Consider the following 13,651-nt stretch of genomic DNA (forward strand, 5'->3'; position numbering starts at 1 on the left):
ATGTGAGCAATATTGAAATTATACGAAAAATTCTTGTATCCTTTTTAGATATTTAATAATGCATTCTATAATTAAGTCTAGCTGCAAGTTGATTGAGTGAAACTTTGTGGCCTTGTTTGCCCTCCTCCACCCCCTCCCGCCGTTAGGCGTAATTATGCATTATGCAATGCAATTATCATTCTGACAGTTCGGTTAATGCCACGTGCCCTACGGCACTGGCTAACTAGCACCGGCTCCGCCGACATCCCGGCTTGGGCTTTGGCATTTTGCATAGTCACAAGACAGTCGCTGTCTTGAGGCGCTGCCACCTGCCCGGTTTACACACGCAGACATTTTTAATTAAACGTAAAATTTTTGCGCTATTGATTAGTTTCCGAAGGCTGACGGCACGTGGGGCACCACGGAGCAGCACGGCAGCACCATAGAACTGCCCTTGCATGTGGAATTGGAATTGTGTAGCCCTAGTTATTGCCAACGCATTAGTATTAGCGCCTCAAATGACGTGACGCGCACCAAGCGGGGAGGGGGGGGGGCGGCTGCTTGCAACGCGGCACGGCTCAGGACTGACACGCAAGCAGCCAAGGAAGACGGACGAAGGGCTACGGGTTGCCAGTTACGGCTCTGTCATTGTTCAGAGCTGGCGGCGGAGGAGGGGACGCCTTTGGCTGGCAGCGAGTTTTGGTTGCCAGTTTGGCGTCTTTTTAACACAATGACAGTTAATTAGATTGTAAGGATAGGCAAAGGATATGTGCGAGTATAATTTCAAGTTTCCTATGCAGGTGCAATAGTTTCGGCCGCAAAACTTTGTGTCTGAAAGCCAAATGAGCCTAATTGACTTGGCTACGAAAATGGTTAGGACAGCTAGCTGCCATTGATTTTCCAAATAAGTGTGTGTGTGTGTAGATACAATATAATAAATAATAAACTAAATGCACATTTACACACCTCGCACAGCGGAAAATAAATATATTATAGAGCGATATTCAATTTGCTACGCAGATTTATTGGAAAATCAATTTTATCCATTTAAATGTCCTTATTAAATTGCCAGCCAGCTCAACTAATGAAATCATTAAAATAGTCTAGAAGCAAATGGCAAACACACACCCACACACACACACAGGGAGAGTTTTAAACAGTTGTATGTAAAATTTATGTGGCTAGTGGAGGCGATGTTTAGGCTACATATAATAAGCACACAAACACACACACACACACACACACACACATACACACAAGCAAAGGACATTGCCTTGAGTCGGCTAGGACAACACACAGACAGACACACAGACACAGCAAAAGATGCCAAACCCACCCCTCTGCTGCACCCTTGGGCGAGCGCTACTTAAACCCTTGCCCAAAACTATCCGCCGAGCCGAGCAGGACGACGACGGCGGCCAGACATCGAAAACATGATTTTAGTGTTTTCAAATTTGAATTTTAAACAAGTCATAATATAATTTGGCTAAGCAGCTAGGCAAACGGCTACAGCAACAGCAACGGCCCAAAGCTGAAAGCCTCCTTTCGCTCCTGCTAGCCTCTTGTCTGTGTCCACTTGCTGGGCTTTAATCCGGCACAGAGCCCAAACTATGCCCGTTTAGAGCTCCCCAGCCCCTACCCTGCCCTCGGCTGCGGCAACCACGCAACTCGAGAAAATTAGCTTAAGCTGAGGGCCCGGCTCATTTTTCGCTTGGCGTTTTTCTTGCCTCACCAAATTGTGAAATTTAAATTAGATACAAAAGTAGCTCTCCCTCTGCCACTCCCCCTCTTACTCCCTCTCCCTGTCTCTTTTATATACAGCTGTGTATATAAATTAAGTATATATGTATATATGTTCAATATGTTCCTGGTGGTGTGGGTGGGCGTGGTTGTGGATGTAGTCAGGCAAACTATCTCACACGAAATATTGTAATTTTCTTCCAACTGAAGACGTAAACGGATATTAGCAGCAAATGTATCCCCACGTCATTTTGTAGTCCTTAACGATGTCCTGCTTTTGGCTTACAGCAAATGGCAGTGGAAGCGCCCCTTTGTTATCGAATGTGCTGATTCGCTTGAGCAGGGTAGATTTATCGCAAGGAGTGAATTTTCAATTAATTGCGCAATTATAACGGACAAAGTGAGCTAATGGCGCAACGCTGCAAATGAATTGAGCTAGTCATACTGTTGAGAATAATAGGTGAGTATAATGTCATATGATAATGAGAGTATACATGTCAAAACTATCGGTTTACATATAAGTAGCATCGGTAATTAAAAGAAGTCATTTGTTTGCAAAAGCTCCCTCTAAATTGAGCGCATTAAAGACGAGAAGAATTGTATTAATGTATTGTATTAATTATTCTATAATTTAAAGAAAATTCTTAAATTGAAATAATGCTCAAAAAAAAAATATAAAATAAAATAAATAATGTACATATATGTATATGTATAATATATTTTTTAATTAGTATATTTTTGTTGTTTTTTAATTATTGAATTATTATTACTTTTTTTTTGTTTTTTCTGTAACATTTTTTTTTAATATAATAAAGTATTTCCATATTTTCAAATATATAGAAAAAATTAATTGAAATTATTTTTTTATTCATTTTTTTTTTTATTTTATTTATTTTATGTATTTCATTTATTTTACTTATTTAATTTTATTAATTTAATGTAACTTTATTTATTTTAATTATTTTATTTATTTTAATTATTTTATTTATTTTGTTTATTTCATTTATTTTACTTATTTTATTTACTTAATTTATTTTATTTATTTTATTTATTCCATTTATTTTATTTGTTTTATTTATTTTATTTATTTATTTTATTTATTTATTATTCCCCAGGCAGCCATTATTTTGAATTAAATGGCAATATATATTAAAATTGTTTCCGTGCATTGCTATATAGAGGGGTTAGCTAGATTTCAGTTTAACAAAAATATGTAATAATTGGATGTAAAATAAATATACAAAAAAATTCTATAATCGACTATGTTGATTCGATCCACATAACGCCTTGACTTAAGGAGTATTTAATATTTAAATACATTTTTTAACAAATTTTAATTTTAACTTTATACTTCTTAATGAATACTTCTTAAATGAATCGAGTAATCGATTATCATAAGCCCAAAGCCCATCTCTAATTGCCATTGATACAATGTAAAGCGAAACTGCTTTGCTGCATGGCGACTGGGCCTCGACTGCCAGCTTGCTCAAAGGGCCAAAGCCTATATAAATACCTATATATACATACACTGATACACACACATATAGCTTACAATCATATAGTGGTAGTAGTAGTAGTTAGGACGTAGCTAAACTTTAAATATGCTTCGTTAGGCCGAATACGTGGCCGAGGCGTGGGTGGGAGTCGCATTTCTAGGGCGTTGTAATCGTCAACTTGGTTTGCATACATTTTCCATTCTAATTTCTAATTATTTCAATTATGTGAATGTGTGTGTGTGTGTGTGTGTGTGTGTGTGTGTGTGTGTGTGTGTATGTGTGGTTGTCTGACCAGCTGGGTGGGCCATGTCCTCGGCTTGCCATGTCTCCCCCGTCCCCCCAGCCCCCTGCTCGTACACATCCTGTCTGTCTATGCGAATTAATTAAGTGTTTTCGTGCGCGGGCAAAATCCTTTTGCGGTTCCAGTCGCCCTCTGGCCAGAGCAGAAGTTGTGGAGCTTAGCTAAGACCAAGGCGCTCTGTCCATGTGCTTACGTGCATATGAATGTGGAGCGTAGAGAAAATCAATTATAAATTAAACATTTATTAAAGAAAGCATTGACTTCGCTTTTGCCTTTGCCTCTGCCTTTTGCTTGAGCTCAGGCAGCGCAACTAGAGCTACGACCCACTATGCCTATGCAAATCAAGAGCGGCATAAATAATGCGACATCATTATTTAGGCAGGTAGGCGAAAGAAATATGTATATACGGAGAGGCTGAGATGCTGAGAGAACGTCTTGTCGTATAGCCAGCGCGGGCAGCCAAGCCAGCCAAGGCAACCAAGCCAGCCAGCCAGCCAGCCATCGTTCCATCCATCCATCCATCAATTATGTTGAAGTCGAGCTTTGCCTTTTGGCAGCTGCTTAAATGTGATTCCACTCATTTCGATTGTCTCTCGCTTGATTATGCACATGCATTTGGTAGACGCGCTCGTACATCAAACTCAAATAAATGCGGCCTGCATGCATATATATATATATATATATATATATATATAGGTATACTATATACATATATATGCGATCTACACATATGCTGATAGATGTTGAGTATAACTGATTTGTGTGAGTATATCTGCATTGGTAATTTGCTATAAAGTGAATTTAATATGGCACGCAGTTCTCTCCATCTCTCTCTCTCTCTCTTTTCCTTCTCTATGCAGATGGGGTATACCTGCTGCTTGATTCACATTAGCTTGCTGCTGTCTTTGAGGTATTCACTCGTCGTGTACACCCGACTAGAGCATTTTTATGTATTCTTTCTTTTTGTTTTGTTTGCATTTGCACATGCGCAGCAGGAACTCCACAGATGTTTTGCATGCGAGATGAGCGAGATTTTACTGCTCTTTTTCTTGCTCTGCTATTGCTTTGCATTTACATCGATAAGTAGCCAGAGACGACAGACGGATAGAACAGCTGCCAAAACGATAGCGGCTGCATGTACTACGAGTATTCGAAAATCTAAAGATATAATAAGTTTAAAGTTTAGAGATTAATAAGTTGACCACGTGTTTCGCTTAATAACTTTTGAGTTACAGAATGGATATCAATGAAATTTTCAGCATATTAGCTGTACACTCTATAGAAAATTAATCAAATTTCGAAAATTCCCTGAACTTTCAATTTTTAGTTATCTTTGCGGGTGAATTGCAATTGAAGACAACTAACCCAGCTTGTCGCCTGGGTGGAATCTGCCATGGCTACTTCTGTCAGTTATATGAATTTCCACAAAGCGATTATACCCTGATCTTCAATTTTTAATTGGTATATAAGCATTCAACCCTCATTGTATGTATATGAATATTGTATTTCCAAAATGTAGGCTACGAAGTGTTTGTCATTAGGTTTGATGCTTTGAATCCGGATTCAGATTTGAAATTCGTCAGTCTCCTTTCAGCAGCGACGGCGACAGAGAAATTTTATTATTAATTTTTCCGTTTTGGTTTCTTGGAAAAATTTTCAAAATTCCCAGTATTTATTTTTTGGACTAAAAAACATCCAGTAAATATGTCGTTATGGAAACAGACTTCTAAGGGAGCTCGTTGCCTGCTAGGACCAGCACGTAATATTGTTGTACGTCAGAGCTTTTCGAAGAAGCACAATCCTACTCCTACTTGCATGACCAAGAGCAAGAAGTCACAGGAGCAGTCCGGAAAGTGTGAAGATACCCATCCTAAGCCACGAGATGCGAAGACAATACGTCAAACCTTTCCCTTTTATAACCTCATTGAGTTTAGCCAAGAATGCTGTCCTGACCCATGCGCCGATTCGTTTCCCCCCTTCGATGAGTGTTTGTACAAGGAGTCGGACAAAAACAAGCGCAAGTACCAAGTCACCTGGTCGGAGTGTCCGCCAGTGGCGATTATGCCGAAGAAAATTTGCTGCTTTGAAAAGATTCAACGGGCCCCCGTTAACCGTCGTGATAAAAGTGAGAGGCCGGCCACGGCCTGCGAGCCACCGCCGTGCAAAAAAGCGACGCCTGCTGAGCTGGGATGTCCTAGGATTAAATTGCCACGCTGCGGCCCAGCCCGGATTCCACCCAGATGCCATCGGGTCCGCTTCCCCTCAGATTGCGTGAAAGTGAAGGCGCCGTATCCGGCCTTCTCGGAGTGTGCGCGCCCGAAGCTGCGCAAGAAGCGCAGGAGCGAATGCACCTGCCTAGCCGAGATACCCCAATGCGAGCTAAACAGAATTTTGAATAGACGCCTTGAAACCGGAAACATCAGCATGAACCCCTGCGAAAGGAAGCCTTGATTGCATGAAGGCATTTTGGTTGAATATCTTTTAAAAGACGACCGTGAAATAAAGATATTGATTTATAACTGTGTAGCACCTTTGATTTTTAATAAAATTACTTGTGATTCAACAAACGTTGACTTCGAGGACTTGTGCCTCGGTGAATTAATTGACGATCAAATAGATCAGTAGATCAAGCAAAGGAGGTCTTGGTTGCTGTAATGAAATTTAGTTAGGACGGCCATGAAATTGTTAATTTATTAATGACTTGACACTAGACTGGACTCATTTCATGTAGAATCCTGGAATGTGATTAGACAAATGTTTAGTCTTCAGTTGCAATGATTAAAGTAGTTCTGCCCCAGTGAATTAAGGATAAAATTGATTGATAGGTCAGAAACTATCGCTCGTATAAAAAAGTCCACTCTGTAAATGATTTATTTCGTAAGCAGAATTTTTGTTTTCTAATCATGGCAGGCCATGGCAAGATTCTCGTGCGACATTCCGATTGTGTTGGATGTGTGGCATCATTTCGTCACAATGAAAACAACTTTCGACTGGCAATAACATCAAATTCCAGTTTTTATTTTATTTTTATTTTCCATCTTTTTGTTTATCCTTGGGGGAAAATGTCTGGCATGCAGTCTATGGCGAGGGGCGTTGGTGCCATAGTCCAAGTAGGTCGGCGTTTCTCCACTACCTCAAGATTCTCGCTGCTGGGATCAGTGGGTGACAGCTACCACGGATTGCTACTGAAGCAGAAGAGCGCAGTCAAAAACATTCAGAATGTAAACCATATCAGCCGGCCGCTGGAGGATAAAACAACGCTTCGTCTAGTCTTGCAAAAGCTCGACGACAGAAGACACAAGATGACGAGCTCAACAGACAACGATGGGAATAGTTTCGGTCGAAAGCAATCGGATGATAAGCCCAGCGCTCTGAGTCCATACATACCATCAAAAAATAATAATCAAGAAAAGCTCATCTTCATAAGCGGAGAAATATTTCTTCCAGTACGACGGTCTGAGTTTGTTAGTCCAAGCGCGGAGGTCATCTCCATAGAAGAGGAGGAAGCCCCTGAGGATGAGGTGCCTGAGCCTATCAGCGGAGATCAAAAGATGGAGCAGGGCATCGAAGAAAAGAAAGAAAAGCCTATAGTTATGATTGAACATGTTTTCTACAAAAAACATAAGGACGAAAATCAAATCAGTGAGGTTGAAGCGATCTGCGAACATGAAAAAGTCGAAAAGCCAATCGAAGTGAGTGGGGAAATCGAATGGGGACAACAAAACGAAGAAAGTCTTGTGGGTTTGAGTGACGAACAGATCTACGGAAAACAGATCGAAGAAATGTCCCTTATTCAGGATTACGAGATCTTGAGTACAGAAGAAATGGAACAGCAAACCTCCGATGTGGCTGAAGAGATCACCAGTAGAAAACAGAGGGAAGAAAAGCCTATTCAAGATGAGGTCACCAACATGAAACAGAAAGAAGACGATGAGATCTTGAGTACAGAAGAAATTGAAGAGCAGCCCTTCGATATGGCTGAAGAAATCACCAGTAGAAAACAAAGGGAAGAAAAACCTTTCCAGGATGATGAGATCGTCAGCAGGAAACAGAAGGAAGAAAAGTCTTTTCTTCCAGACGACGAGATCTTAAGTACAGAAGAAATGGAACAGCAGACCTTCGATATCGCCGAAGAGATCACTAGTAGAAAACAGAGGGAAGAAAAACCTTTCCAGTATGACGAGATCGTCAGTAGAAAGCAGAAGGAAGAAGAATATTTTCATCAGGATGACGAAATCTTGAGTACAGATCAAGTACAACAGAAATCCTTCGATATGGCTGAAGAGATCACCAACAGAAAACAGAGGGAAGAAAAGCCTATAGGCAGAATAGAACACTCCTTTTTAAAAGAAAGCCCCGAGGTCGCTGAACGGACAAAGCCTGAGGAAATCTTCAGTAGTGATCAACGAAAAGAGAATCAACAATAGAACTGAAAAGGATGGAAATTTAATCAAAACAGGACCAGAGACCGTTTTACATGCACCATAAGGATATATGCATAAGATGAGTGTAACAAAGAAGAATTGGTAGTGCTAAACGATGAATAAGAAGACAAAAAAGCCATTGCTAACTTTTCTGTGTTTCCAAATAAAAATAAAAATAAATAGAAAATAAAAAATAAACGCCACAGATTAAAAATAACTTCTTTTGCTTTTAGAAGACTTTACTAGAGATTCTCATGATCGTATGGCATCATATCGAAGAATATTTTGTTTGAAAATATTTCTCATATTTGCTAAGCCTTTCAGTCTTTTTTTTTTACAAATTTATGCTCGGCCGCCATGCTCATCTATCATACATGATCTTAAAAAACAGTCATATAAAAATGTATATTATCGGTAAGAAAGTTCCGTCTATCCATCTGCATCTGCTTTGAGCATGAAATTCCTCAGCTATAACTTATCCATTTTCAGGAATTTCATTTGAATTAAAAATCAAAATAGCTTTTATTTATGTTCAAATAAAAAACCATTAAAGATTGGGCATATCTTTTTATTGGACTATAGCACTTCTACTCTATGTCGATTTACCGCAATCGAAGAAGCCCTTGCATGAATATATTTCCAAAGCATTTGGCTTTCGATGTGAACAGTCATAGCTACGGCGCTTGCTGCTCCGAACCTTTCGGCTTTTAATAAATTTCAATTTTGGACTATATTTTTTTTTTTTTTTTTTTTATATAAATTCAAATTTGTTGAGGAAATTTTCGGTACCACTCAGAGATTTTTGTTGCGATTTTTGAAATGCTGTCACTTACCAAGAGATGTGGAGTGGGAAAATCCAACAATGTAGCTCGATTGGCCTACTGCCAATTGGCGAATCAGTCATTTCGTTATTATTCAGATGATAAGTGTGAAGAGAAGCCTCAAGAGTCGAAATGTGGTTTGGTATTGAATGAATACACATGTGGACAGAAACCCACTGAGCCGTACGTTCCCAAGCCGGCAGCGAAACAGCCACCTTTAGTTTCAATGTGGACGATCAAGGACTGTGACCAGGATCTCTCTTGCGCCATGGATCTGCGCTACGATATGAAATACTATTCCATATCCGACAAACTGAAGCGCAAGTATCAGGTAACGTGGAACGAGTGTCCTCGCCTGCTGATCAAGCCGAAGAAAGTTTGCCTCTATGAGAAAATGAAGCGCCCCAAAATCGAGCGCCGTCCGCGTGGAGCCATGACCGGTGGCACGCCCCAAAAGCCACCAGAAACCCTTGATAAAGCCAAGAGTGCGTGTGTCTATATCAAGTCTGTGTGCTGCAAGACTGGTCGCAGGCCGCCCAAGTGCAAAGCGGCGTTTCCCTCCCTGGGCAATTGCGAGAAGCGCAAGACGCCCTATCCCAGCTATTCCGAATGCATTAGGGATCCGGCCATACCCTTGCCCCCAGTGGAGTGTGGCTGCCTGAACAAAGTCTTCACCTGCGATGCATGGGCTGTACTGCGGCGGCGCGTCGCTCGAGGATTGACACCGCATAAGCTATGCGGACAAGCTTAAGACTGACCCAACAAGAGAGAGAACGAGATGGAGGAGCTGACTAGCACAGCTATCACATTGAAGCAATTGGAGCTGCCGCTTAACACATTATCGAGACTGTACGGCCTTTGACGAGTAGAGAGGTGCGAATAATTTGATAATTGGCTGAGTTTTTGGTTATGACTGCAGAGGAAAGTACAGAGTGAAATAGCTTGAGAAGCGCAATTATTATTATTTTTTTAATTTAATTTAAATTATTTCTGAATTACCGAAAAAATATATATAGATAGTTATAAGTACAACAACCGTATTTATTCATAATTAGTAATAACGAGAAACCTTTTTTTCCCCCTCGTGACTAATAGAGTAGGCTTCTTGATTTTTAAAGTTCGAGCTGCTGTCATTCGCATTTTTTTTATCTTTTTCGAAAAAAAAAAAAAACAAAAATCTTTCAAAATTTTCCCAATAAAAATGCTACAAAATCAGGTATTTCCTGCCGGTCGGCACATTTTGTGGCTGGGCATGCTGACTCGCCGGCTGTGCAGCAAAGATGCCTCTTGTGGCAAAGAGACACCGAAGTGCGACTCGAAAGGCAGCGGCAAATCGTCATGTAAGCGCACGCCCAAGCCCAAGGACTGCAAGAAGAAGCGCGCTCCCTATCCCAGTTTTTCCGAGTGCAAAAAGAACAAAATTCCGCCAAAGTCGCCAAGCGAATGCGACTGCCTGAAGCTCGATAAATAATATATTGAAGAATATAAAATATATACGAATAAATCAAAAACAAAGTTGCAAAAATATTGGGAGCAATCGATTTTTGATAAATGTATGTTGATGTCGATATTAATGGATATCGATGCAATTTTAAAACAGAGTAACCTTAGCTTGCTTTGTCGTTTTGAATCGGGTTTCATTCATTGAAATAAAAATTGACCGAGCCACACACTTTCACACTTCATCAAATTTCTAGATAAAACGAGTAATTCAAATTTTTTCGTTGTCAAAATTCAAAAAGCTAAAATGCAAACGTTTAAGCAATTGAATGAAATTTTGAAATTAGGTAAGCGGAGCCTTCATCTGGCTGCCAATTCGACGCTTTTTGATAATAGCTGCTGGGAGCTACGGAAGCAGGCCCGCCAGTCGGAGACGACGGTCGATTCGAGTCGCAACTGTAGATACGATCAGCAGTTTTATCGCCCACGCTCGCTTAATTCGGGCCTTATCTCTGACACCTGGTTGGCACGCAGAGACAATGAACTGGCCAATGATGTAGCAGACGATGCGGGTATCGATACGGACAATACGGAGTCAGAGTATCGATCGAAGCCGTCACTCGGAGATCGTTTAGATCTGATCCACTACAAGCCGATGCGCCTAAAGGATCGCTGCTACAGTCGCACTTGGACGGACTTTGAGGACCTGAAAGTCAAGCAATACATACAGCCATACGTTCCGCTTCGGCACACACCAGCGCGCAAGAAGTCCAAGCCCCTGAAGGAGTACCGACAGCCCATAACAGCCCAAAAGCCGAAGCCCCAATTCAAGAAAACCCCCACGAACGAATGCTTCCGCTGCCAACGCGTCCCCAAGTCTACCACTGCCTATTATTTTTAGGGTTTCCGTAATTGATATCATGTCGACAGTATAGTTGAGATTATTTTGGTTTCTTTCACTACATTTTCTTTATAGTTTAAAATACAACATTAATAACAGATTTTGGCTTGAGTTTTAGTTGTTATGATTTATGCAGATGTGTGGCTAGGCTATATGTGAGATTAAAGTTCAAGTATCTGAGAAATTCACAGAAATATCTTGAATGTGCTCCCCTGATTATGACAAGTTAATAAGCTAAATATTTTAATGCGCATATTAATATATTATCTATATATTTTAGTCAGTGAATGATTATATGAATACTTGATAATTTCTTGTAATCTCATTTAATATATAGTTTTAATATATTCTCACATTGATTATTATTTTTAATTAAATAAAAAGCAGCTATATTTATACAAAAAGTCTTCGTATCATGTTATTTTCCATTTTTTTAATTTTAAATATAAGCTTTTGGGATAATGGCAAGTATTTTTTATATTATACCAGAGCTTTCACTAATGTATTTTATATTAAGTGATTCTAGGAAACTAAATCTTTGTTTACAATGTAAAAAGATAATACTAGATAATAATATCTGTTATGATATTATCTAATAGTTATATTTTATATAAACCAATTCGATAAATACTAATTTATTAAACTGAAAATGTATTTACATATGTAATGCATATGCCATTAACAGTATAGGTATTAGAGGTTTTGAATAAATATCCATGGGTTTCAAAAGATAATTCCAATGTAATATTCATCGCCGCAACAGCTGTAAATAACTCTAGGATTTACCTCTTTTCAGTTTGATCTTCAGATTTTTCATTCATACTCATTCTGTCCGCTCCTCTTTTATTTTTTCGGCTTCAGCTTTCTTGACGAATTTTTTGTTCGAGCGTGGAGAATGTTTGCTGCTTAATTTTTAGCTTTATAAAAAAAAATATTTAAAATTTATTTATTATATTTGCTCCTTCCCTTATGCAAATTAGCTATATTTGGCCCGTGAACGAGCCAGCTACAATAGTTCAGCTTCAGTTTAGCTGCTCTGTCGAATCTTACATTCTAGTCTCAAATTCTAGGCTGGCTTTGCTTTTCACTTTACAAAGATGAGTAAATGCTCGTGCGTTGGGAAACACAAAATTTAGTCGAAAATTAGGTTTGCTGGAGGAAGTTTCGTTCCGGAAAAAGGAATAATGAAAATAGATCAGTAAAATTCGAAATTCAAAAGTTTTTTTTTTTTTTCTTTTGGTTTTTGGTTCAGGCCATACGTTTGGAACAACATTTTACTGACCATTTTTTATTTTTAATTTTGGCTGATCCACGATGCAATCTCTACGGAATAATTTTTCTAGCTTGACACTAGCTGCTCTACAGAAATGCTCGAAGCAATTCAATCAACAACTATTTGCATCAATCGGTTTTTCAAAGCGGGGTCTTGACACTCTGTATGGTGCCGAGTCGTGCGAGGATTGCGTGGAATCGTACCGCATATCGCCAGCAAGGGAGGACTTGAAAAGGATTGAGCCGCCCGACCCGTTTAAATCCAAGGATCCATGCTGGCAATCTCTGCGTCGGACAGAGTATAAATGCCGCACTGATCCCGAGTTTATGATTGATTCATTTGTCAATGAGCGAAAGAAGTGTCTAGCCGATCCCTGTGCATTTGACGTACCCCGTGCCGATCTGAAGTACTACAGGCCGTCCGATAAGCTCAAGAAGAAATACCCACGCACATGGATCAAGTGCGTAATGAAGCGGCGCAAGGTGAAGATGCAATGCGCATGGAAGCCAGTTAAGTACGAGCGCCGCACGTTCAAGAAATTTGTTCCAAAAGATGCGTGCGAAGCCAAACCCTGCACTTTGGGTGCCCCAGATCTAGGTCTGGTCCAATGCCTGAAGAAAACCGAGGATTCTCCCTGTCCACGGGTCACAATGCCGGGCTGCCAGCCGGGCCGTGTTCCGCCGAAATGCACTGTCGGATTCAGAAAGCCAAAGGACTGTCGCAAGCGCCTAACTAAGTATCCCGCATTCTCCGAGTGCCTCATAGATCCCTTGCCGACCGCTCCACCCGTTGAATGCAACTGCCTCAAGACTCCTTCAATGTGCAGTGTTTGGGAATACTTTCGCAACAAGAAATCTTAGGCCATCTGACCTATGCGAAATTTTATAAAATTTAGATATATAGTATATATGTGTGTATATACATACATTATATATATATATATATATATCGATATAAATTTTGAAAGAAATAATAAGCAATTATGCGGAGCCATACTTTGTGCCTGCACCAAAGTGCCTATTCATGTACTGTGACTAAATTAGAGCACCAAGCATAGGAATTGTCGAAAAAGATAAACAATATGAAATATTTCGATTTTTCGATTTTAGTTATGAATAAATTTACTAAAGGACCTGTCCAATTTCATTTCGCTTTATTTCTTTTTATTTATCTATTTTTTATTTCTGTACAAATATAAAACAGTTCCAAAGCTCATTGTGTTAATTTATGATGTTCCCGTTTATTATGTCCGAAAGTATTTGAATGCTACTTCAAG

General features: G+C 39.7%; 4 protein-coding genes across 4 annotated transcripts in view; 3 read left to right on the forward strand and 1 right to left on the reverse strand.

The window, feature by feature from the left end:
• Window positions 1-13,651, reverse strand: part of LOC6580355 (probable serine/threonine-protein kinase DDB_G0267686) — a 99,200-nt gene that overhangs the window by 32,283 nt on the left and 53,266 nt on the right. The gene's annotated exons all lie outside the window — the stretch shown is intronic.
• Window positions 5,100-6,035, forward strand: LOC6580357. The gene has a single exon (XM_002006168.4). The coding sequence runs from the start codon at window positions 5,221-5,223 to the stop codon at window positions 5,965-5,967; it is 747 nt and encodes a 248-aa protein (XP_002006204.1). The 5' UTR covers window positions 5,100-5,220; the 3' UTR covers window positions 5,968-6,035.
• On the forward strand, window positions 8,599-11,202 carry LOC6580359. The gene has a single exon (XM_002006170.4). It carries the CDS (start codon window positions 8,760-8,762, stop codon window positions 9,510-9,512), a length of 753 nt encoding a protein of 250 aa, XP_002006206.1. The 5' UTR covers window positions 8,599-8,759; the 3' UTR covers window positions 9,513-11,202.
• LOC6580362 lies at window positions 12,224-13,521 on the forward strand. The gene has a single exon (XM_002006173.4). The coding sequence runs from the start codon at window positions 12,417-12,419 to the stop codon at window positions 13,233-13,235; it is 819 nt and encodes a 272-aa protein (XP_002006209.1). The 5' UTR covers window positions 12,224-12,416; the 3' UTR covers window positions 13,236-13,521.

The sequence above is a fragment of the Drosophila mojavensis genome, unplaced genomic scaffold (assembly GCF_018153725.1).
Source record: "Drosophila mojavensis isolate 15081-1352.22 unplaced genomic scaffold, ASM1815372v1 contig_81, whole genome shotgun sequence".
NCBI lineage: Eukaryota > Metazoa > Arthropoda > Insecta > Diptera > Drosophilidae > Drosophila > Drosophila mojavensis.

Coding starts and splice junctions, on each gene's coding strand:
- LOC6580357 (XM_002006168.4), top strand. CDS start 5,221: ATGTCGTTATGGAAACAGACTTCTAAGGGAGCTCGTTGCCTGCTAGGA.
- LOC6580359 (XM_002006170.4), top strand. CDS start 8,760: ATGCTGTCACTTACCAAGAGATGTGGAGTGGGAAAATCCAACAATGTA.
- LOC6580362 (XM_002006173.4), top strand. CDS start 12,417: ATGCAATCTCTACGGAATAATTTTTCTAGCTTGACACTAGCTGCTCTA.